The sequence below is a fragment of the Bombina bombina genome, chromosome 1, assembly GCF_027579735.1.
Source record: "Bombina bombina isolate aBomBom1 chromosome 1, aBomBom1.pri, whole genome shotgun sequence".
NCBI lineage: Eukaryota > Metazoa > Chordata > Amphibia > Anura > Bombinatoridae > Bombina > Bombina bombina.
The window spans coordinates 7,166,046-7,188,194 of NC_069499.1; the positions used below are offsets into that span (position 1 = coordinate 7,166,046).

Genomic DNA, 22,149 nt, shown 5'->3' on the forward strand with positions numbered 1-22,149 from the left:
GTACTAAAAAGAAATTGTAACTCACAATTTCCAAAGGCTAAAACTCGGGGCATTATATAGTCACACATTGCAAACAGTCCCCTTCCATATTCTCTGTTTTTCTTTTCTATTTTTAATATTGAGTTATATCAGCAACAAACGAAGGAAATGTTGGCACTGTTATGCCAGGAGCGAGATATCCCATCCCGTGGAAAGAACAAAGATGGACTAATACAACTCCTTATTGAATATGATAACAGCCAAGCCACACAAGCGGAAGTCTCAGGAGAGGTGTCTGCAGCTGGGGGCAGCAATTCATCAGGATCTGAGGATTCATTGGACTGTGTGAGAATAGTGTATCCAGGCGCCAACAAATGGAGGCTAAGGTTAAGGTTTGTCAATATTTATTCAAGATAATTCTTCTCTTTTCTACAGTATAGTAGTTAAACACTTGTTAAGATAATTTAAAACAATTTAAAACAATAATATGGTGATTAAAATCTATCAGAGACGCATGGATCCACGCTAAAAAATTGAATTAAAAAACCGAATTAAAAAACAATAATCTATAATCTTAAACTTTAAGCAGGGTATAAATTTTAACACTTAGGTGTGATGGTGTGTATGAGCTTCTGCTCTACACTGTGATTGTGATGCGAAATCAATTAGTGAACATTTTGTATTAAAAGACAATAGCAAAAAATAATAACAAAAAATCAAATAACAAAACGTTAATCCTGTGAAAAAAACAATCTGCAAACAGTTCTGTGAGCAAAAAATAGTCCTGTGAACAAAAAATAATAATAGTAGTAGTATATAGGCAGTCCTGTGAGCAAAAGAATAATAATAATCCTGTGCAGTTTATAAAAATGGAAATCAATTCAGTTGAAAACAGTTGAAAACAAAAACTCGCTCCTGTGCGAGAGAAAAAAACACTTCTGTGTGGCAAATATCCAAAAAATGTGATGTGTGTATCAAAAGAAAAATGTTGGAAAAACGATGCGAGGAATGAAATGATAAAAGACAGTGCTCTGTGGAGACTGAGCTCCAAGTTCAAAGTAAAAACAATGTGAAAACAATTTGCTAGAAGTAACAGACAAATATGCCGATCGATAAAAACCTGTGGGGAAAAATTGGACTGTTATTTGCAAACTGTTCTGAAACATATGGGCTCCGTGGATGCAAGTTTGCGCATGGAACAGATTACAAAATTTTATGAGAGACAGGCGGCTGCGGAAGCAGCTGAGAGACAGGCTGCTGAACGACAGGCTGAGAGAGAGCATCAGCTACAGCTTGTACGGTTGGAGAGAGGGATGGTCTCACCTGTTGCTAGTGAAACTAGAGACCCACCTGTTCCCAGAGTGCGTGCAGAGAATTTTCCCACTCTGGAGAAAGATGGAGATGTGGATGTATTCCTGTGTAGCTTTGAGAAAGTTTACAGAGAGTTCCAGCTGCCAAGGGAGCAGTGGGCGAAGTACCTTACCCCTGGCCTGAAAGGTCCTGCACTGGAGGCTTTTGCTGAACTACTCCCAGAATTTGATCAGGACTATGATTCCATCAAGGCTGCACTGCAGAGGAGATATAATCTTACTCCTAAGGTGTACAGGAAGAAATTCCGTTCTCTGCAGAAAGGTACGTCAGAGAGCTATACTGCAGCTGTTGGGAACTTGATGACAGCCTTTAAAACAGTGGGTCAGAGGGCTAAAGTTTGCTACTATGGAGGAGCTGGAAGAGCTGATTGTGAAGGAGCAATTTTTGCAGCTGTTGTCAGCAGAAGTTCAAGTATGGATTTTGGATCGTAAAACCCATAACAGCATTGGAAGCTGGTGAGCTGGCTGAATTTTACACAGCCAACAGGTCACCAGGGAATGTGAGAAAATCCTTTGCTAAGGGGGGATCCACCTGGAAAGGACCTGCTGCACGACCCCCATTCACAAAACCTGCTATGCCTTTGTCTAGTGTGTCTGCTCCCTCTGGGAAAGGAGGGGAAAGTGCTGAATCTGGGCAGGGGGATACCCGCAGGTGTTTTGCTTGCAACAAAGTGGGCCACATCAGCTCCACTTGCCCAGAGAAGATTAACTTGGAGCAATTAGCTGGAGGGGGTAATCCCTCAGAAGTACCGGCATCTGTTTTATTTGTTACACGTCCAGAGGAAAGCAACCAGGAGAACTAGCAACCTTGGCTCGTCCGAACTAAGGTAACACTTGGGCTTCGGGACACAGGCGCAGCCGTGACTCTTTTGTGTCCAGGGCTGGTGCGCTCTAAGGACATTATTCCTGGCAGGACTGTAGCAGTTAAAGGGATTGGGGGAATGAAACTTGCAGTGCCTATGGCACGAGTATATCTTGATTGGGGAGCGGGGAGAGGTTTAAGAAATGTGGGGGTATCTGAAAATATTCCTAACAATGTTTTACTGGGTACTGATCTGGGTAGATTGTTATCTCTTTATGTGCCTGCCAATGCTACATGTGACCTAGGGACATTAGTTGTAGACCCTTATGTGAAAAGGGCTGTGTGTGGAAATGCTCAGAGACAGTATGACCAGGAGGGAGGACAGAGTGCATGTGTGCAAAGTGCTGTGCCTGAACTGGGGGTGTCTGTGCCGAGATGTGAACCTGTAAGAGGAGAGACTGACTGGGGAGAAAGACGCATAGACGGTGTGCGTCTTCCTGTGATTGAACCATCAGTACCTGCAGAATTACAGTTAACTGTACAGGGTGAGACTGACGTGGGAGAAAGGCAGATATAGACTGTGTGGGTCTTTCTGTGTCTGAACCGAGTTTAACTGTACAGGAAGAAACTGTCTGTGAGAGGAGGCAGATGAGTGGTGAGTGTCTGTCTGTGATTGAATCAGTGGATTCTATAGAAGGAGGTGACTGGGCGACTGGGCCGCTGGATGATGTGTGCCAGTCTGTGCCAGAACCACTTGAGTCCCCTGTGGAAAGACAGGATATATGGGATAAATGGCAGAAGGAAGATGTGTGCTTGGCTGCACCAGCGTCAGAAGGATCCCAAATTCTGTGTGAGGATGTGAAGTGGCAGACTGACTGTGAGAGAGAGAGCAGGGGGAAAAGGTAGCCCACTCTATGATAGAAGCAGCAGAGCCACAGATTTCAGAGTGTGTGGGGAAGGAGGGTACAGGATACTCTTTGAGGGACCCCCAGAGTGAGTGTGAAAGATTGTGGGTGACAGAGACCCCAGTAACATTGAATTGTAGCGGATATTCTACAGCGCTAGATAAAACGACCTCTGGCTCCTTAACAGAATGGGTCCCTAGCTACCCACAAAACAAGACAAATGCACGAAAAGAGGCTGAAGGAGCGCCTAACCAAAGGCAAGGTCTGATAACAAAGAATGTTGAGGAAGTGATAAATGTCTTATTTAAAAGTACGTATATTTAATAACACTAGTTACATAAAATACAAATTACAAATTAATGCATGGATCCATGGTTAAAATAACTACAATCTTAAAATACAACAGATATAGAGTAATAAAGCGCTGTGAGAGCTGACAGATGTATGCTCTTATGATATGACAGTCAGTTTTAGAACAGTCAAAATAAAAACAACAATTTAAAACATAGAATCAATATAAATTATAAAACAATAAATAGCAGTAACTGAGAAGCAATCAATGCCAAGTGTGAATGAATTCAAGTTCAAACAAAAGTTAATCGAGTGATATATCAGTTCTCCTCCTAATTGTTGTCCAAAGTGCAGGTACAAAAAATGATGAAAAATCCACAAAAAATGCTGTGTTCAAAAAATCTCAAAGCAGAAAATGTGAAAAATGTGACAAAAATATATTATTAAAAAATGAAAGTTGGAAACAGCTGTGTATATCCAAATAACAAAATAAGTGATGCAAAATGTGTAAAATATAAAAAAAATTAAAAGTAAAAGATCATGATAACTGATGAAAATCAATTTAAGTATTCAGTGATAGTTAATCCAATCTTTGGGATAAAATAACCAAAAAACGATAGATGTGAAAGTCCTCAAATCCTGTGGGAAAGAAATAATAACATAGAACAGTACTGTTTAAATAAGTGACATATGATTGAAATATAGCTCACCATATATTGCCAACGCGTTTCGGCCCACTGTAGGGCCTTTTAAAAAGGGCCTTATCCTTTTGTAAGTCAGGATGTGATTAGAATCTGTTTAACTAACCATTGTCTGTTTGTCTCATTGTATAATATTTGTTTCTATTTGTGTAGTAATTACCCCCATGTGTTGGAAATATATAAAAGCTGTGTTTTCTGTGCAATAAATCAGTTCTTGTCTCACCTGAATATGCTAGTCTGTCTAGTTATTTAGGTGAGCTCCAGCTAAAATCACTTTTCCTGGGCTACATAGCAGCCTGTTCAAGGCAGAGAAAGGATTCTCAGGCAGAGCTACCCAGCCTGGGTAGCTGGAGTCTGTCACGGGGTGGGACCCTGGGTACTGATGCTGTCGGGCATCAGGGGTGGCTACAGGCTGTGGTCACTTGCCAGCTACATAGCTGCAGTCGGCAGGGAGGAAGCAGGACCCGTTGGGCGGAGTTACCCAGTCGGGGTAGCCGGGGTATCCGTCACACCCGTAAACCTGAAGATCGACATGCAAAATTTAAAAGTACCCAAATTAAAACTATAGAGTGTCTAAATGTGAAAATAATGATACTTACCAATAGACACGTATCTATCAGCAAAACAACAAGTGGAAAGACAAACCAGTACTGAAACATATCAGCAGAGGTCATGGAATAGGAATATATTGTAGATCCATAGATGGAGGCAAAAGACAAGTCCCTGTGACAGATCTCCAATGAGGTAAACAAAGAATCACAAACCACACTCCATATAAATCCTTCTGACAAGCACTGTATTCTGAGGGGAAACCCGGGACTCGGTAAAGAGTGAGAATCCCTTTCTCTGAAGAATCAAATTCACGTCTTCATTCTTCAACCACCTCCAAAAACCGAGGTATGTATAGAAGGAGTTTTATAGAGCTCTTGTGGTTTGGTTAATTCCTCCTAGTGGTAAGGAAAAGTAATTCCCAGGTGAAATAGACCATGGACTCTCACCACCTGTATTAAATAAAACCTCTCCAATTCCATGCCACTGATTATTCATCTGCTCATTTACCTGTACCATGAACCCAGCTGACCGACCAGTGTTCTCCCCAGACATTATCTATACATTATTATAGTAAATGGAAAGCTGCATAAGGGTATAATATTGTATAAATGTTCCTTCTGTTCAGGTAAAACATGTTTGTAACATAGTGACGTTTCTGTGCATAAGGGGACAGGGTGTGTGATGGGGACTGCAGCTGTACAGCCAGTATTGAATCTATCTAATTATGTCAACAGTCTGTGCCACTGGGCTTCAGATGAGCTACTATCTCGGTGCACTAATTCCAGTGACTGATTCTTCATTACATATCTTTTTGATATATTATTCCAAATTGAAGAAAAAAAAAAGGCTCATAATGTATTGGCGGTCAAAGCCTAGACGTCTGTCCTGTAAGGACTGCTCAGAGGAAATATTAGCCCTGAGCCCAGAGATGTCATTAATGACAACCAACATGATCTTCTGCGAGGAATTATTAGCAACTGAATCAATCCTAGAGAATAAAAGTGAAATATCTGCAGGCACACTGGGCTCACTGGAAAGTTCGTGTTTATTCTCAAGCCTCTGTATAACACGAGAAACCTCTAAATACAGCAAGAGACGATGTGCAGAAGTTTCTGCTGACACAATCTGTCAGGAAGACCAAGGTTAGACCTTTATTGTATACCCTATATTATAAGTCTCTCAAAGTATATTCTTTTCTACCCTGAGTTGGAGGCACTTGGTTTGTTAATAAAGACAGAACAGACCCAGGAAATACATAAAGACAGAGAGAAACAAGGAGACACATATACAACAGAGAGTTGATTTAGCGGATTAACTGACACCAGCGCAGTCACAGTATTGCTCCCTCACTGCAGCAATTGCTGCCGGCCCAACACCTGCTGATATAGACAAAACTTGCCAAGCTAGTTCTGCAGGACTTGCTGTGCTGAGACTAAAGCGACATTATGTAAGTTCTGCAGCTTCAGAAACATAAAAAGATAACACTTGTGGTTTAAAAAGATTTTATTGTTAATTAAACACTTTCCATGACAAACTACTACAAGAGAAGACTATAAATTAAATAAAAACAATTAATGTCTCACTACTAACTAGTGAGGTGAATTTAATACCGAACTTTCTTATTTAGATGCTCACCCCACAAATCTCTGGGGCGTCATTGTGCTCTTACACTATTCTGTATCACTGGCCCTAAATACGCAACATGGACAAGCAGTAAGTTCCCACAGGTTGTGTGTAGCAGCTATGGGCACTTTGTTTATATGTTACAAAGTACAAACAGGTTTCACATTTCTACATATATTGCTAAACATTTATAAACCCCACTCACAAAAACAGCTAGAGCGTTAGTACATAAACATTTTGTGCAAAAACTTGCAGAGGTACAACTGTACAAGCTGGTGCAAACACTCCTGAGATTTTACAACCACACAATGTTTATATGACCAACAGAGCGCTATATTACACAACCCCGTGTTACACAGCGCCATATTACACAACCCCGTGTTACACAGCGCCATATTACACAACCCTGTGTTACACAGCGCCATATTACAGAACCCCGTGTTACACAGCGCCATATTACACAACCCTGTGTTACACAGCGCTATATTACACAGCCCTGTGTCACAGTGCGCTATATTACACAGCTCATTTTACACCAGGAGATTTCAGCTTTGCCCTTTAACTGCTCAGATAGTTGTCTTTATCACTTGTGCTCCCGTTCTGAAAGACCTAAAAAAAAGCAAAAAAAAAAAACAATATGAAAAAACATTTTCATGTAGTAGCAGTGAGGCATTGTCCTTAGTTATACCAAATGTCACCACTAACCTGTCCCTCAGGTACACAACTGGTTAAGTAAAGGGATCACGTGAGGAACAAGCACAACATATAGTCACTGGCCTAGAGTTCACTAAAACATTCAAGTGACCAGTAGCCATAATGTCAAGTGTATACTCCCAGCTCTGAAACATCTAGGGGGGGAGGAATTTCTGCACTATAGGTGATGGCAGGCGCTGAGCATGATAAGTAGAATAACGACAGTTGTTCTAGACGCAATTCAAATTATATTTTGGGGATCAAAGGGTTAATAAAAGACTCCACAGGTAAACTTCTTTGCTTAGATCTGATTGGGACGACCAGTAATGATTAGGTAAGGGGAATCAGAGGCCATTACAGGTTACAGTCTGGGATACAACTCACCTGCGCTTTTCTTAGGATAAAAAACTCCAAGACGTCTTCATTGCCAGCAGCTTCGGCCTGTAGGAGACAATGTGAGTTGGTATTGTGCTGGCGATAGTGACACAAGTCACTTTATTCCCTCCACAACCAAATACAGGAAAATATGGCGCGTGGTGCACTCCCATCCCAATATACTGAAAGTCACAGGTTAGATTTCTGTCTAACGGCAAAAAACGTTACCACAGACAAGGTGCAGGGTCCCTGTGTTCCCCAATGTTTATAGTATTTATATCCCTGTATAGTTTGGTGCACACATAAGTAATTGCACTTACTACTTGGTAAGGCGTCTGCCCATCGTATCCAATCTGGTCCATGTCAGCTCCAGCAAGTTCCCAGGCAGCAAGCCCATCCACATCCCCAGACGCAGCTAAGCTGTAATGAGAAGTCACAGGAGGGATTAGAATCATTTGTAGACAAGATAGGGCTCTCAGCTAACAAGGTCTTACTCGGTGCCACAGGGGCTAATTTGTCCGTATAGGTGGCCGTGCAGGGTTGTGCTATGGCTGCACTAATAAGGGCTCCATTTATTATCATCCATGGGTGGACAGGGGCAGACATATTAGCCCCTATCCGACCGGCTTCTCTTCTGGCGGGCAGCAATCCACTGCTCGCACTTATCATTGCACACAAGCACTCCTGTGCGTTCGTGTGCAAACCCCCCCATGCTCGCGCACTGCCAATCACATGCGTACAGGAGCTGTCAATCTCCCGTCGGAAGAGACCGGGGAGATTGAAATTCTACACCTAAACTGCTTGAAAAATCCTGACTGCAGGTTTGCTTGTACAATGGGAGAGAAGGACTGGATAAATCAGAATCTACAAACAGATAATTCCATTACTAAGAATAAACACTTAGCAATCTGTACTCAGAAGGGTTTAAATCCAATGGGTTAAGCTAATTGTAGTGAACACTGGGACGCCTTGTAAGTTGGTGACTGACTGAGCAGAGTATGGCTATATTGCTTGACTAAAATCCCAATTTAATATAAAAGAATAGGTGATATATGCAGGACAGTTTATTTCCAAGTGAAGGTGCCAATACCCTCTGTTTTATGTTTAACTATTTAGTCTTATTGGCTGCACTTACAAAGATGCATTTAAACTCTATGAAAAGAAGAGACCGACCATCTTCCATTGGTTAAAGCCCCGACCCAAGCTCAGGTGTACTCCTGACAGTGTAATGGAGTTGTGTATATAAAGCCAAGCTCAGGTGTACACATGACAGTGTAATGGAGTTGTGTATATAAAGCCAGGCTCAGGTGTACTCGAGTTGTGTATATAAAGCCAGGCTCAGGTGTACTCCTGACAGTGTAATGGAGATGTGTATATAAAGCCAGGCTCAGGTGTACACATGACAGTGTAATAGAGTTGTGTATATAAAGCCAGACTCGGGTGTACACATGACAGTGTAATGGAGTTGTGTATATAAAGCCAGACTCAGGTGTACACATGACAGTGTAATGGAGTTGTGTATATAAAGCCAGACTCAGGTGTACTCATGACAGTGTAATGGTGTTGTGTATATAAAGCCAGGCTCAGGTGTACACATGACAGTGTAATGGAGTTGTGTATATAAAGCCAGGCTCAGGTGTACTCGAGTTGTGTATATAAAGCCAGACTCAGGTGTACTCCTGACAGTGTAATGGAGTTGTGTATATAAAGCCAGGCTCAGGTGTACTCCTGACAGTGTAATGGAGTTGTGTATATAAAGCCAGGCTCAGGTGTACTCCTGACAGTGTAATGGTGTTGTGTATATAAAGCCAGGCTCAGGTGTACTCCTGACAGTGTAATGGTGTTGTGTATATAAAGCCAGACTCAGGTGTACTCATGACAGTGTAATGGTGTTGTGTATATAAAGCCAGGCTCAGGTGTACACATGACAGTGTAATGGAGTTGTGTATATAAAGCCAGGCTCAGGTGTACACATGACAGTGTAATGGAGTTGTGTATATAAAGCCAGGCTCAGGTGTACTCCTGACAGTGTAATGGTTTTGTGTATATAAAGCCAGACTCAGGTGTACACATGACAGTGTAATGGTGTTGTGTATATAAAGCCAGACTCAGGTGTACACATGACAGTGTAATGGTGTTGTGTATATAAAGCCAGACTCAGGTGTACACATGACAGTGTAATGGTTTTGTGTATATAAAGCCAGACTCAGGTGTACACATGACAGTGTAATCGTTTTGTGTATATAAAGCCAGACTCAGGTGTACACATGACAGTGTAATCGTTTTGTGTATATAAAGCCAGACTCAGGTGTACACATGACAGTGTAATAGAGTTGTGTATATAAAGCCAGACTCAGGTGTACACATGACAGTGTAATCGTTTTGTGTATATAAAGCCAGACTCAGGTGTACACATGACAGTGTAATAGAGTTGTGTATATAAAGCCAGACTCAGGTGTACACATGACAGTGTAATCGTTTTGTGTATATAAAGCCAAAATCGGGTGTACACATGACAGTGTAATGGTGTTGTGTATATAAAGCCAGACTCAGGTGTACACATGACAGTGTAATGGTGTTGTGTATATAAAGCCAGGCTCAGGTGTACACATGACAGTGTAATGGAGTTGTGTATATAAAGCCAGACTCAGGTGTACACATGACAGTGTAATAGAGTTGTGTATATAAAGCCAGACTCAGGTGTACACATGACAGTGTAATGGTGTTGTGTATATAAAGCCAGACTCAGGTGTACACATGACAGTGTAATGGTGTTGTGTATATAAAGCCAGACTCAGGTGTACACATGACAGTGTAATAGAGTTGTGTATATAAAGCCAGACTCAGGTGTACACATGACAGTGTAATGCAGTTGTGTATATAAAGCCAGACTCAGGTGTACACATGACAGTGTAATGGTGTTGTGTGTATAAAGCCAGGCTCAGGTGTACACATGACAGTGTAATAGAGTTGTGTATATAAAGCCAGACTCAGGTGTACACATGACAGTGTAATGGTGTTGTGTATATAAAGCCAGGCTCAGGTGTACTCATGACAGTGTAATGGAGTTGTGTATATAAAGCCAGACTCAGGTGTACACATGACAGTGTAATGAAGTTGTGTATATAAAGCCAGACTCAGGTGTACTCATGACAGTGTAATGGTGTTGTGTATATAAAGCCAGACTCAGGTGTACACATGACAGTGTAATGGTGTTGTGTGTATAAAGTCAGGCTCAGGTGTACACATGACAGTGTAATAGAGTTGTGTATATAAAGCCAGGCTCAGGTGTACACATGACAGTGTAATGGTGTTGTGTATATAAAGCCAGACTCAGGTGTACACATGACAGTGTAATGGTGTTGTGTATATAAAGCCAGACACAACACCATTACACAGTCATGTGTACACCTGAGCCTGGCTTTATATACCCTCACCCATAAACAGATGTACAAATCTAGCCAACCGCTACATACATAGAGGCAGCACGTATACGGCATACACCATCGACTGTCTAGAAAGGCCCAGCTTTATACCACTGACTTTCATTGGCACAAAGTGCAGCAATAACGAGCCCAGTAACAGATCACAGGTATAAGACACAGGGCACAGTATACTTTGTATATCGCTTAACTCAGGGCTCAAAATCTCCACTAGCCATCGTACAGTGGTAACGTAACGGTGGCGAATGAAAGTCAGTGAATGTTGAGTCTGAAGTCTGGTGGCGCATTGTATTTGCAGAATGCACAACTCCCATCGCACCACTGACACACACATATTTTGTGCTATGCGCTAAAACTATTATCTAAAGGGATATTATATAGTCATAAAAGTGCAAGGAAATGGTATTCCTCTAGGGCTGTAGGGACCCCATTAGTGCTTAGGCTGTTACTTCTGAGAGGGTAAACAGGGCAGAGAGAGAGACTACGGAGAAAAAATAGTGAAGGGATATGAGAGAGAGGACAGAGTGTAAAGAGAAGATACAGCTTGAGACAGAAGGGAGAGGGTAAAAAGAGAGACTGAAGAGAGGAGGGAGAGGGTAAAAAGAGAGACTGAAGAGAGGAGGGAGAGGGTAAAAAGAGAGACTGAAGAGAGGAGGGAGAGGGTAAAAAGAGAGACTGAAGAGAGGAGGGAGAGGGTAAAAAGAGAGACTGAAGAGAGGAGGGAGAGGGTAAAAAGAGAGACTGAAGAGAGGAGGGAGAGGGTAAAAAGAGAGACTGAAGAGAGGAGGGAGAGGGTAAAAAGAGACTGAAGAGAGGAGGGAGAGGGTAAAAAGAGAGACTGAAGAGAGGAGGGAGAGGGTAAAAAGAGAGACTGAAGAGAGGAGGGAGAGGGTAAAAAGAGAGACCGAAGAGAGGAGGGAGAGGGTAAAAAGAGACTGAAGAGAGGAGGGAGAGGGTAAAAAGAGAGACCGAAGAGAGGAGGGAGAGGGTAAAAAGAGACTGAAGAGAGGAGGGAGAGGGTAAAAAGAGAGACCGAAGAGAGGAGGGAGAGGGTAAAAAGAGACTGAAGAGAGGAGGGAGAGGGTAAAAAGAGAGACTGAAGAGAGGAGGGAGAGGGTAAAAAGAGACTGAAGAGAGGAGGGAGAGGGTAAAAAGAGAGACTGAAGAGAGGAGGGAGAGGGTAAAAAGAGAGACTGAAGAGAGGAGGGAGAGGGTAAAAAGAGAGACTGAAGAGAGGAGGGAGAGGGTAAAAAGAGAGACTGAAGAGAGGAGGGAGAGGGTAAAAAGAGAGACTGAAGAGAGGAGGGAGAGGGTAAAAAGAGAGACTGAAGAGAGGAGGGAGAGGGTAAAAAGAGAGACTGAAGAGAGGAGGGAGAGGGTAAAAAGAGACTGAAGAGAGGAGGGAGAGGGTAAAAAGAGAGACTGAAGAGAGGAGGGAGAGGGTGAAAAGAGAGACTGAAGAGAGGAGGGAGAGGGTAAAAAGAAACTGAAGAGAGGAGGGAGAGGGTAAAAAGAAACTGAAGAGAGGAGGGAGAGGGTAAAAAGAGACTGAAGAGAGGAGGGAGAGGGTAAAAAGAGACTGAAGAGAGGAGGGAGAGGGTAAAAAGAGACTGAAGAGAGGAGGGAGAGGGTAAAAAGAGAGACTGAAGAGAGGAGGGAGAGGGTAAAAAGAGACTGAAGAGAGGAGGGAGGGGGTAGAGACTGAAGAGAGGAGGGAGAGGGTAAAAAGAGACTGAAGAGAGGAGGGAGAGGGTAAAAAGAGAGACTGAAGAGAGGAGGGAGAGGGTAAAAAGAGAGACTGAAGAGAGGAGGGAGAGGGTAAAAAGAGAGACTGAAGAGAGGAGGGAGAGGGTAAAAAGAGACTGAAGAGAGGAGGGAGAGGGTAAAAAGAGATTGAAGAGTTGAGGGAGAGGGTAAAAAGAGACTGAAGAGAAGAGGGAGGGGGTAAAAAGACTGAAGAGAGGAGGGAGGGGGTAAAAAGAGACTGAAGAGAAGAGGGAGGGGGTAAAAAGACTGAAGAGAGGAGGGAGGGGGTAAAAAGAGACTGAAGAGAAGAGGGGGGGGGTAAAAAGACTGAAGAGAGGAGGGAGGGGGTAAAAAGAGACTGAAGAGAAGAGGGAGGGGGTAAAAAGACTGAAGAGAGGAGGGAGGGGGTAAAGAGAGACTGAAGAGAGGAGGGAGGGGGCAAAAAGAGACTGAAGAGAAGAGGGAGGGGGTAAAAAGACTGAAGAGAGGAGGGAGGGGGTAAAAAGAGACTGAAGAGAAGAGGGAGGGGGTAAAAAGACTGAAGAGAGGAGGGAGGGGGTAAAGAGAGACTGAAGAGAAGAGTGAGGGGGTAAAAAGACTGAAGAGAGGAGGGAGAGGGTAAAAAGAGACTGAAGAGAAGAGGGAGGGGGTAAAAAGACTGAAGAGAGGAGGGAGGGGGTAAAGAGAGACTGAAGAGAGGAGGGAGGGGGCAAAAAGAGACTGAAGAGAAGAGTGAGGGGGTAAAAAGACTGAAGAGAGGAGGGAGAGGGTAAAAAAGGAAATTTATGCTTACCTGATAAATTTGTTTCTTTTACGATATGACGAGTCCACGGATTTCATCCTTACTTATGGGATATCGCCTCCTGGTCAGCAGGAGGAGGCAAAGAGCACCACAGCAGAGCTGTATATATAGCTCCTCCCTTCCCTCCCACTTCAGTCATTCGACCGAAGTTAGGAAGAGAAAGGAAAAGCCAAGGTGCAGAGGTGACTGAAGTTTAATAAAAAGAAAGACCTGTCTTAGAAAATGACAGGGTGGGCCGTGGACTCGTCATATTGTAAAAGAAACAAATTTATCAGGTAAGCATAAATTTCCTTTTCTTTTACAAGATATGACGAGTCCACGGATTTCATCCTTACTTATGGGATACAATACCAAAGCTATAGGACACGGATGAAAGGGAGGGACAAGACAGGAACCTAAACAGAAGGCACCACTGCTTGAAGAACCTTTCTCCCAAAAACAGCCTTGGTCGAGGCAAAAGTATCAAATTTGTAAAAAATGTGAAGAGACGACCAAGTTGCAGCCTTACAAATCTGTTCAACCGAAGCATCATTTTTAAATGCCCATGTGGAAGCCACAGCCCTAGTAGAATGAGCCGTAATTCGTTCAGGAGGCTGCTGTCCAGCAGTCTCATATGCAAAACGGATGATACTCTTCAGCCAGAAAGAAAGAGAGGTAGCCGTAGCTTTCTGACCCCTACGTTTCCTGGAATAGACCACAAATAATGAAGATGATTGACGAAATTCTTTAGTCGCCTGCAAATAAAACTTCAGGGCACTAACCACGTCCAAGTTATGTAACAGACGCTCTTTCTTAGAAGAAGGATTAGGACACAATGAAGGATTAATATTTTTGTTGGAAACAACCTTAGGATGAAAACCAGGTTTGGTACGCAACACTACCTTATCGGAATGAAAAACAAGATAAGGAGAATCACATTGCAATGCCGCAAGCTCAGAAACTCTGCGAGCAGAAGAAAACAGAATTTATGTTTACCTGATAAATTACTTTCTCCAACGGTGTGTCCGGTCCACGGCGTCATCCTTACTTGTGGGATATTCTCTTCCCCAACAGGAAATGGCAAAGAGCCCAGCAAAGCTGGTCACATGATCCCTCCTAGGCTCCGCCTTCCCCAGTCATTCGACCGACGTAAAGGAGGAATATTTGCATAGGATAAATCATATGATACCGTGGTGACTGTAGTTAAAGAAAATAAATCATCAGACCTGATTAAAAAACCAGGGCGGGCCGTGGACCGGACACACCGTTGGAGAAAGTAATTTATCAGGTAAACATAAATTCTGTTTTCTCCAACATAGGTGTGTCCGGTCCACGGCGTCATCCTTACTTGTGGGAACCAATACCAAAGCTTTAGGACACGGATGATGGGAGGGAGCAAATCAGGTCACCTAGATGGAAGGCACCACGGCTTGCAAAACCTTTCTCCCAAAAATAGCCTCAGAAGAAGCAAAAGTATCAAATTTGTAAAATTTAGTAAAAGTGTGCAGTGAAGACCAAGTCGCTGCCTTACATATCTGATCAACAGAAGCCTCGTTCTTGAAGGCCCATGTGGAAGCCACGGCCCTAGTGGAATGAGCTGTGATTCTTTCAGGAGGCTGCCGTCCGGCAGTCTCATAAGCTAATCTGATGATGCTTTTAAGCCAAAAAGAGAGAGAGGTAGAAGTTGCTTTTTGACCTCTCCTTTTACCAGAATAAACAACAAACAAGGAAGATGTTTGTCTGAAATCCTTTGTAGCATCTAAATAGAATTTTAGAGCACGAACTACATCCAAATTGTGCAACAAACTTTCCTTCTTTGAAACTGGATTCGGACACAAAGAAGGCACGACTATCTCCTGGTTAATGTTTTTGTTAGAAACAACTTTCGGAAGAAAACCAGGTTTAGTACGCAAAACCACCTTATCTGCATGGAACACCAGATAAGGAGGAGAACACTGCAGAGCAGATAACTCTGAAACTCTTCTAGCAGAAGAAATTGCAACCAAAAACAAAACTTTCCAAGATAATAACTGATATCAACGGAATGTAGGGGTTCCAACGGAACCCCCTGAAGAACTGAAAGAACTAAATTGAGACTCCAAGGAGGAGTCAAATGTTTGTAAACAGGCTTGATTCTAACCAGAGCCTGAACAAAAGCTTGAACATCTGGCACAGCCGCCAGCTTTTTGTGAAGTAAAACAGATAAAGCAGAAATCTGTCCCTTCAAAGAACTTGCAGATAATCCTTTCTCCAAACCTTCTTGAAGAAAGGATAGAATCTTAGGAATTTTTATCTTGTTCCATGGGAATCCTTTAGATTCACACCAACAGATATATTTTTTCCATATTTTATGGTAGATTTTTCTAGTTACAGGCTTTCTGGCCTGAAAAAGAGTATCAATGACAGAATCTGAGAACCCTCGCTTTGATAAAATCAAGCGTTCAATCTCCAAGCAGTCAGTTGGAGTGAGGCCAGATTCGGATGTTCGAACGGACCTTGAACAAGAAGGTCCTGTCTCAAAGGTAGCTTCCATGGTGGAGCCGATGACATATTCACCAGGTCTGCATACCAAGTCCTGCGTGGCCACGCAGGAGCTATCAAGATCACTGATGCCCTCTCCTGATTGAGCCTGGCTACCAGCCTGGGGATGAGAGGAAACGGTGGGAATACATAAGCTAGGTTGAAGGTCCAAGGTGCTACTAGTGCATCTACTAGAGTCGCCTTGGGATCCCTGGATCTGGACCCGTAGCAAGGAACCTTGAAGTTCTGACGAGAGGCCATCAGATCCATGTCTGGAATGCCCCACAATTGAGTTATTTGGGCAAAGATTTCCGGATGGAGTTCCCACTCCCCCGGATGAAATGTCTGACGACTCAGAAAATCCGCTTCCCAATTTTCCACTCCTGGGATGTGGATTGCAGACAAGTGGCAGGAGTGAGTCTCCGCCCATTGAATGATTTTGGTCACTTCTTCCATCGCCAGGGAACTCCTTGTTCCCCCCTGATGGTTGATATACGCAACAGTCGTCATGTTGTCTGATTGAAACCGTATGAATTTGGCCTTTGCTAGCTGAGGCCAAGCCTTGAGAGCATTGAATATCGCTCTCAGTTCCAGAATATTTATCGGGAGAAGAGATTCTTCCCGAGACCAAAGACCCTGAGCTTTCAGGGGTTCCCAGACCGCGCCCCAGCCCACCAGACTGGCGTCGGTCGTGACAATGACCCACTCTGGTCTGCGGAAGCTCATCCCCTGTGACAGGTTGTCCAGGGTCAGCCACCAACGGAGTGAATCTCTGGTCCTCTGATCTACTTGTATCGTCGGAGACAAGTCTGTATAATCCCCATTCCACTGACTGAGCATGCACAGTTGTAATGGTCTCAGATGAATTCACGCAAAAGGAACTATGTCCATTGCCGCGACCATCAAACCTATTACTTCCATGCACTGCGCTATGGAAGGAAGAAGAACAGAATGAAGTACTTGACAAGAGCTTAGAAGTTTTGATTTTCTGGCCTCTGTCAGAAAAATCCTCATTTCTAAGTAGTCTATTATTGTTCCCAAGAAGGGAACTCTTGTTGACGGAGATAGAGAACTTTTTTCTACGTTCACTTTCCACCCGTGAGATCTGAGAAAGGCCAGGACAATGTCCGTATGAGCCTTTGCTTGTGGTAGGGACGACGCTTGAATCAGTATGTCGTCCAAGTAAGGTACTACTGCAATGCCCCTTGGTCGTAGCACCGCTAGAAGGGACCCTAGTACCTTTGTGAAAATTCTTGGAGCAGTGGCTAATCCGAATGGAAGTGCCACAAACTGGTAATGCTTGTCCAGAAAGGCGAACCTTAGGAACCGATGATGTTCCTTGTGGATAGGAATATGTAGATACGCATCCTTTAAATCCACCGTGGTCATGAATTGACCTTCCTGGATGGTAGGAAGAATTGTCCGAATGGTTTCCATTTTGAACGATGGAACCTTGAGAAATTTGTTTAGGATCTTGAGATCTAAGATTGGTCTGAATGTTCCCTCTTTTTTGGGAACTATGAACAGATTGGAGTAGAATCCCACCCCTTGTTCTCCTAATGGAACAGGATGAATCACTCCCATTTTTAACAGGTCTTCTACACAATGTAAGAATGCCTGTCTTTTTATGTGGTCTGAAGACAATTGAGACCTGTGGAACCTCCCCCTTGGGGGTAGCTCCTTGAATTCCAGAAGATAACCTTGGGAGACTATTTCTAGCGCCCAAGGATCCAGAACATCTCTTGCCCAAGCCTGAGCGAAGAGAGAAAGTCTGCCCCCCACCAGATCCGGTCCCGGATCGGGGGCCAACATCTCATGCTGTCTTGGTAGCAGTGGCAGGTTTCTTGGCCTGCTTACCTTTGTTCCAGCCTTGCATTGGCCTCCAGGCTGGCTTGGTTTGAGAAGTATTACCCTCTTGCTTAGAGGATGTAGAACTTGGGGCTGGTCCGTTTCTGCGAAAGGGACGAAAATTTGGTTTATTTTTAGCCTTAAAAGACCTATCCTGAGGAAGGGCGTGGCCCTTACCCCCAGTGATATCTGAAATAATCTCTTTCAAGTCAGGGCCAAACAGCATTTTCCCCTTGAAAGGTATGTTAAGCAATTTGTTCTTGGAAGACGCATCCGCTGACCAAGATTTTAGCCAAAGCACTCTGCGCGCCACAATAGCAAACCCCGAATTTTTCGCCGCTAATCTAGCCAATTGCAAAGTGGCGTCTAAAGTAAAAGAGTTAGCCAATTTAAGAGCATGAATTCTGTCCAAAATCTCCTCGTAAGAAGAATCTTTATTGAGCGACTTTTCTAGTTCATCGAACCAGAAACACGCTGCTGTAGTGACAGGAACAATGCATGAAATTGGTTGTAGAAGGTAACCTTGCTGAACAAACATCTTTTTAAGCAAACCCTCTAATTTTTTATCCATAGGATCTTTGAAAACACAACTATCTTCTATAGGGATAGTAGTGCGTTTGTTTAGAGTAGAAACCGCCCCCTCGACCTTGGGGACTGTCTGCCATAAGTCCTTTCTGGGGTCGACCATAGGAAACAATTTCTTAAATATAGGGGGAGGGACAAAAGGTATGCCGGGCCTTTCCCATTCTTTGTTTACAATGTCCGCCACCCGCTTGGGTATAGGAAAAGCTTCGGGGGGCCCCGGGACCTCTAGGAACTTGTCCATCTTACATAATTTCTCTGGAATGACCAAATTGTCACAATCATCCAGAGTAGATAACACCTCCTTAAGCAGAGCGCGGAGATGTTCCAATTTAAATTTGAATGTAATCACATCAGGTTCAGCTTGTTGAGAAATTTTCCCTGAATCTGAAATTTCTCCCTCAGACAAAACCTCCCTGGCCCCCTCAGACTGGTGTAGGGGCATGTCAGAACCATTATCATCAGCGTCCTCATGCTCTTCAGTATTTTCTAAAACAGAGCAGTCGCGCTTTCGCTGATAAGTGGGCATTTTGGCTAAAATGTTTTTGATAGAATTATCCATTACAGCCGTTAATTGTTGCATAGTAAGGAGTATTGGCACACTAGATGTACTAGGGGCCTCCTGTGTGGGCAAGACTGGCGTAGACAAAGGAGGGGATGATGCAGTACCATGCTTACTCCCCTCACTTGAGGAATCATCTTGGGCATCATTTTCTCTAAATTTTTTGTCACATACATCACATCTATTTAAATGAGAAGGAACCTTGGCTTCCTCACATACAGAACATAGTCTATCTGATAGTTCAGACATGTTAAACAGGCATAAACTTGATAACAAAGTACAAAAAACGTTTTAAAATAAAACCGTTACTGTCACTTTAAATTTTAAACTGAACACACTTTATTACTGAATATGTGAAAAAGTATGAAGGAATTGTTCAAAATTCACCAAAATTTCACCACAGTGTCTTAAAGCCTTAAAAGTATTGCACACCAAATTTGAAAGCTTTAACTCTTAAAATAACGGAACCGGAGCCGTTTTTATATTTAACCCCTATACAGTCCCTGGTATCTGCTTTGCTGAGACCCAACCAAGCCCAGAGGGGAATACGATACCAAATGACGCCTTCAGTAAGCTTTTTCTATGTATCTGAGCTCCTCACACATGCATCTGCATGCCTTGCTTCCCAAAAACAACTGTGCATTAGTGGCACGAAAATGAGGCTCTGCCTATGATTAGAGAAGGCCCCCAGAGAAAAAGGTGTCCAATACAGTGCCTGCTGGTTATTCAACATAATTCCCAAGAATAAAATAACTCCTCAAAGCTATAAACTATTAAAAATGCTTATAAATCAATCGTTTTAGCCCAGAAAAATGTCTACCAGTCTTTAAAGCCCTTGTGAAGCCCTTTATTCTTATTTAATAAAAATGGCTTACCGGATCCCATAGGGAAAATGACAGCTTCCAGCATTACCAAGTCTTGTTAGAAATGTGTCATACCTCAAGCAGCAAAAGTCTGCACACTGTTTCCCCCAACTGAAGTTAATTCCTCTCAACAGTCCTGTGTGGAAACAGCCATCGATTTTAGTAACGGTTGCTAAAATAATTTTCCTCTTACAAACAGAAATCTTCATCTCTTTTCTGTTTCAGAGTAAATAGTACATACCAGCACTATTTTAAAATAACAAACTCTTGATTGAAGAATAAAAACATTTAAACACCAAAAAACTCTAAGCCATCTCCGTGGAGATGTTGCCTGTACAACGGCAAAGAGAATGACTGGGGAAGGCGGAGCCTAGGAGGGATCATGTGACCAGCTTTGCTGGGCTCTTTGCCATTTCCTGTTGGGGAAGAGAATATCCCACAAGTAAGGATGACGCCGTGGACCGGACACACCTATGTTGGAGAAATAGCAACCAAAAATAAAACTTTCCACGATAATAACTTAATATCTATGGAATGCATAGGTTCAAACGGAACCCCTTGAAGAACATTAAGAACTAAATTCAAACTTCAAGGAGGAGCAATTGGTCTAAACACAGGCCTGATTCTAGTCAGAGCCTGACAAAAAGATTGAATATCTGGGACATAGAAACATAGAATTTGACGGTAGATAAGAACCAAAAAGGCCCATCAAGTCTACCCATATTACATGTTACTTTTTCCTTAGGATAGCCTTATGCATGTCCCAGGCATTTTTAAATTAATTTACAGTCTTTGTGTTTACCACATCAAATGGAAGTTCATTCCATGAATCGACCACCCTTTCTGTAAAAAAATTACTTCCTTAAATTTCTCCTGAATCTGCTACCCTCTAACTTTAGATTGTGACCCCTTGTTTTGGCATTTATTTTTTTGTGAAAAATGCTTTCAGCTTTTATTTTATTAAGTCCCTTCATATATTTGAAGGTTTCTATCATGTCACCTCTTTCCCTTCTATTCTCTAAACTATACATATTTAGATCATAGAGTCTTTCTTTGTACGTTTTATATTTTAGACCATGTACCATTTTAGTAGCCCTCCTTTGGACAGCTTCTAGTTTATTTATATCTTTCTGAAGATATGGTCTCCAGAACTGTACACAGTATTCCAGATTTGGTCTAACTAATGATCTGTAAAGTGGCATAAGAACCTTGCTATTTCTGCTACTAAAACCTCTTCCAATGCAACCAAGCATTTGACTGGCCTTGTTGGCTGCACTGCGGCATTGTGTACTAAATTTTAAATCATCTGAAATAATAATTCCCAAATCCCTTTCTTCTTTAATTACAGTGAGTAATGTACCATTGCCAGACGCTTGTGTAACAATATAGATAAAGCAGAAATCTGTCCCTTTAAGGAACTTGCTGACAACCCTTTCTCCAATCCTTCTTGGAGAAAAGATAAAATCCTAGGAATCCTAACCTTACTCCATGAGTAGCCCTTGGATACGCACCAATAAAGATATTTAAGCCATATCTTATGGTAAATTTTTCTAGTAACAGGCTTGTGTGCCTGAATCAAGGTATCAATGACCGAATCAGAGAACCCTCGCTTAGATAAAATCTAGCATTCAATCTCCAAGCAGTCAGCTGCAGAGAAATTAGATTCGGATGATGGAAGGGTCCCTGAATGAGAAGGTCTTGCCTCAATGGAAGCTTCCACAGTGGCAGAGATGACATGTCCAAAAGATCGGCATACCAAGTCCTGCGAGGCCACGCAGGAGCGATGAGAATCACAGAAGCCCTCTCCTGTTTGACTTGAGCAATGTCATGTCTGAGGTCTTGTCAGTTTGTCTGTCCCTTTAAATTTCAACCCTTTATAAGGCTCCTCCTAACTAAATCCTGTGCTCTGTAATTTGATCCTTATGCTGAGTATCCTGGCTTGTGCTGAAGCAATCTACATGCTCTCCGGATCTCTACCTGAGCCTACTTACAGGAACTCACCAAAATCTATTTCCTGCAACTTTTTGTTATTTCTTATGCTTGCTACAAATACCTTTGTCTCCTCAGCATTTACTTAAGCTTATACGCTTACCACTCACAGACTGTGCTTTTCTGAATTCCTCTGCCGTGCCTGTCAGCAGCTCCTCTGATACACTCACAGCCTGCACTTCCTGTTTGGGGATACCGGACTCCAGGTAACTGCTGCTTTTCCTCTAGCAGAATCTTTCACCAGACCACAGGATTAAAGGTACTGAATATTTCTTTGGCATTACCATTTTGAAAGTGTTTTCTGGACTCATCAGGTTTTATTGCAAACTTGTATCTTATATGCTGTGAACTGAACTTATCATTGAAATCTGTGCCTATGTACATTCACTCCAGGAAAAGGCTGCATTTCTCATATATGTGACTATTTTCTGTGATACTCCTACAAGTGAACTGACTTATTAGCTTTAGTATAAGTATAAATAACCTACCTATTCTTCAGTATTATATGCAAGTTTCATTTTTGT

At 42.7% G+C, this 22,149-nt stretch overlaps 1 protein-coding gene across 1 annotated transcript in view; it reads right to left on the bottom strand.

Annotated features, from left to right (window-relative positions):
- Positions 1-6,085: 6,085 nt before the first annotated feature.
- The window catches only part of ASPG (asparaginase), a 647,837-nt gene continuing 631,773 nt past the window's right edge, over positions 6,086-22,149 (bottom strand). The window contains exons 14-16 of the mRNA XM_053697101.1: positions 7,612-7,711; positions 7,301-7,357; positions 6,086-6,832 (exon numbers count right to left, since the gene is read on the bottom strand). Of these exons, the coding sequence (XP_053553076.1) occupies positions 6,782-6,832; positions 7,301-7,357; positions 7,612-7,711 (208 nt within the window). The 3' untranslated portion in view covers positions 6,086-6,781. The remainder of the gene's footprint in view (positions 6,833-7,300; positions 7,358-7,611; positions 7,712-22,149) is intronic.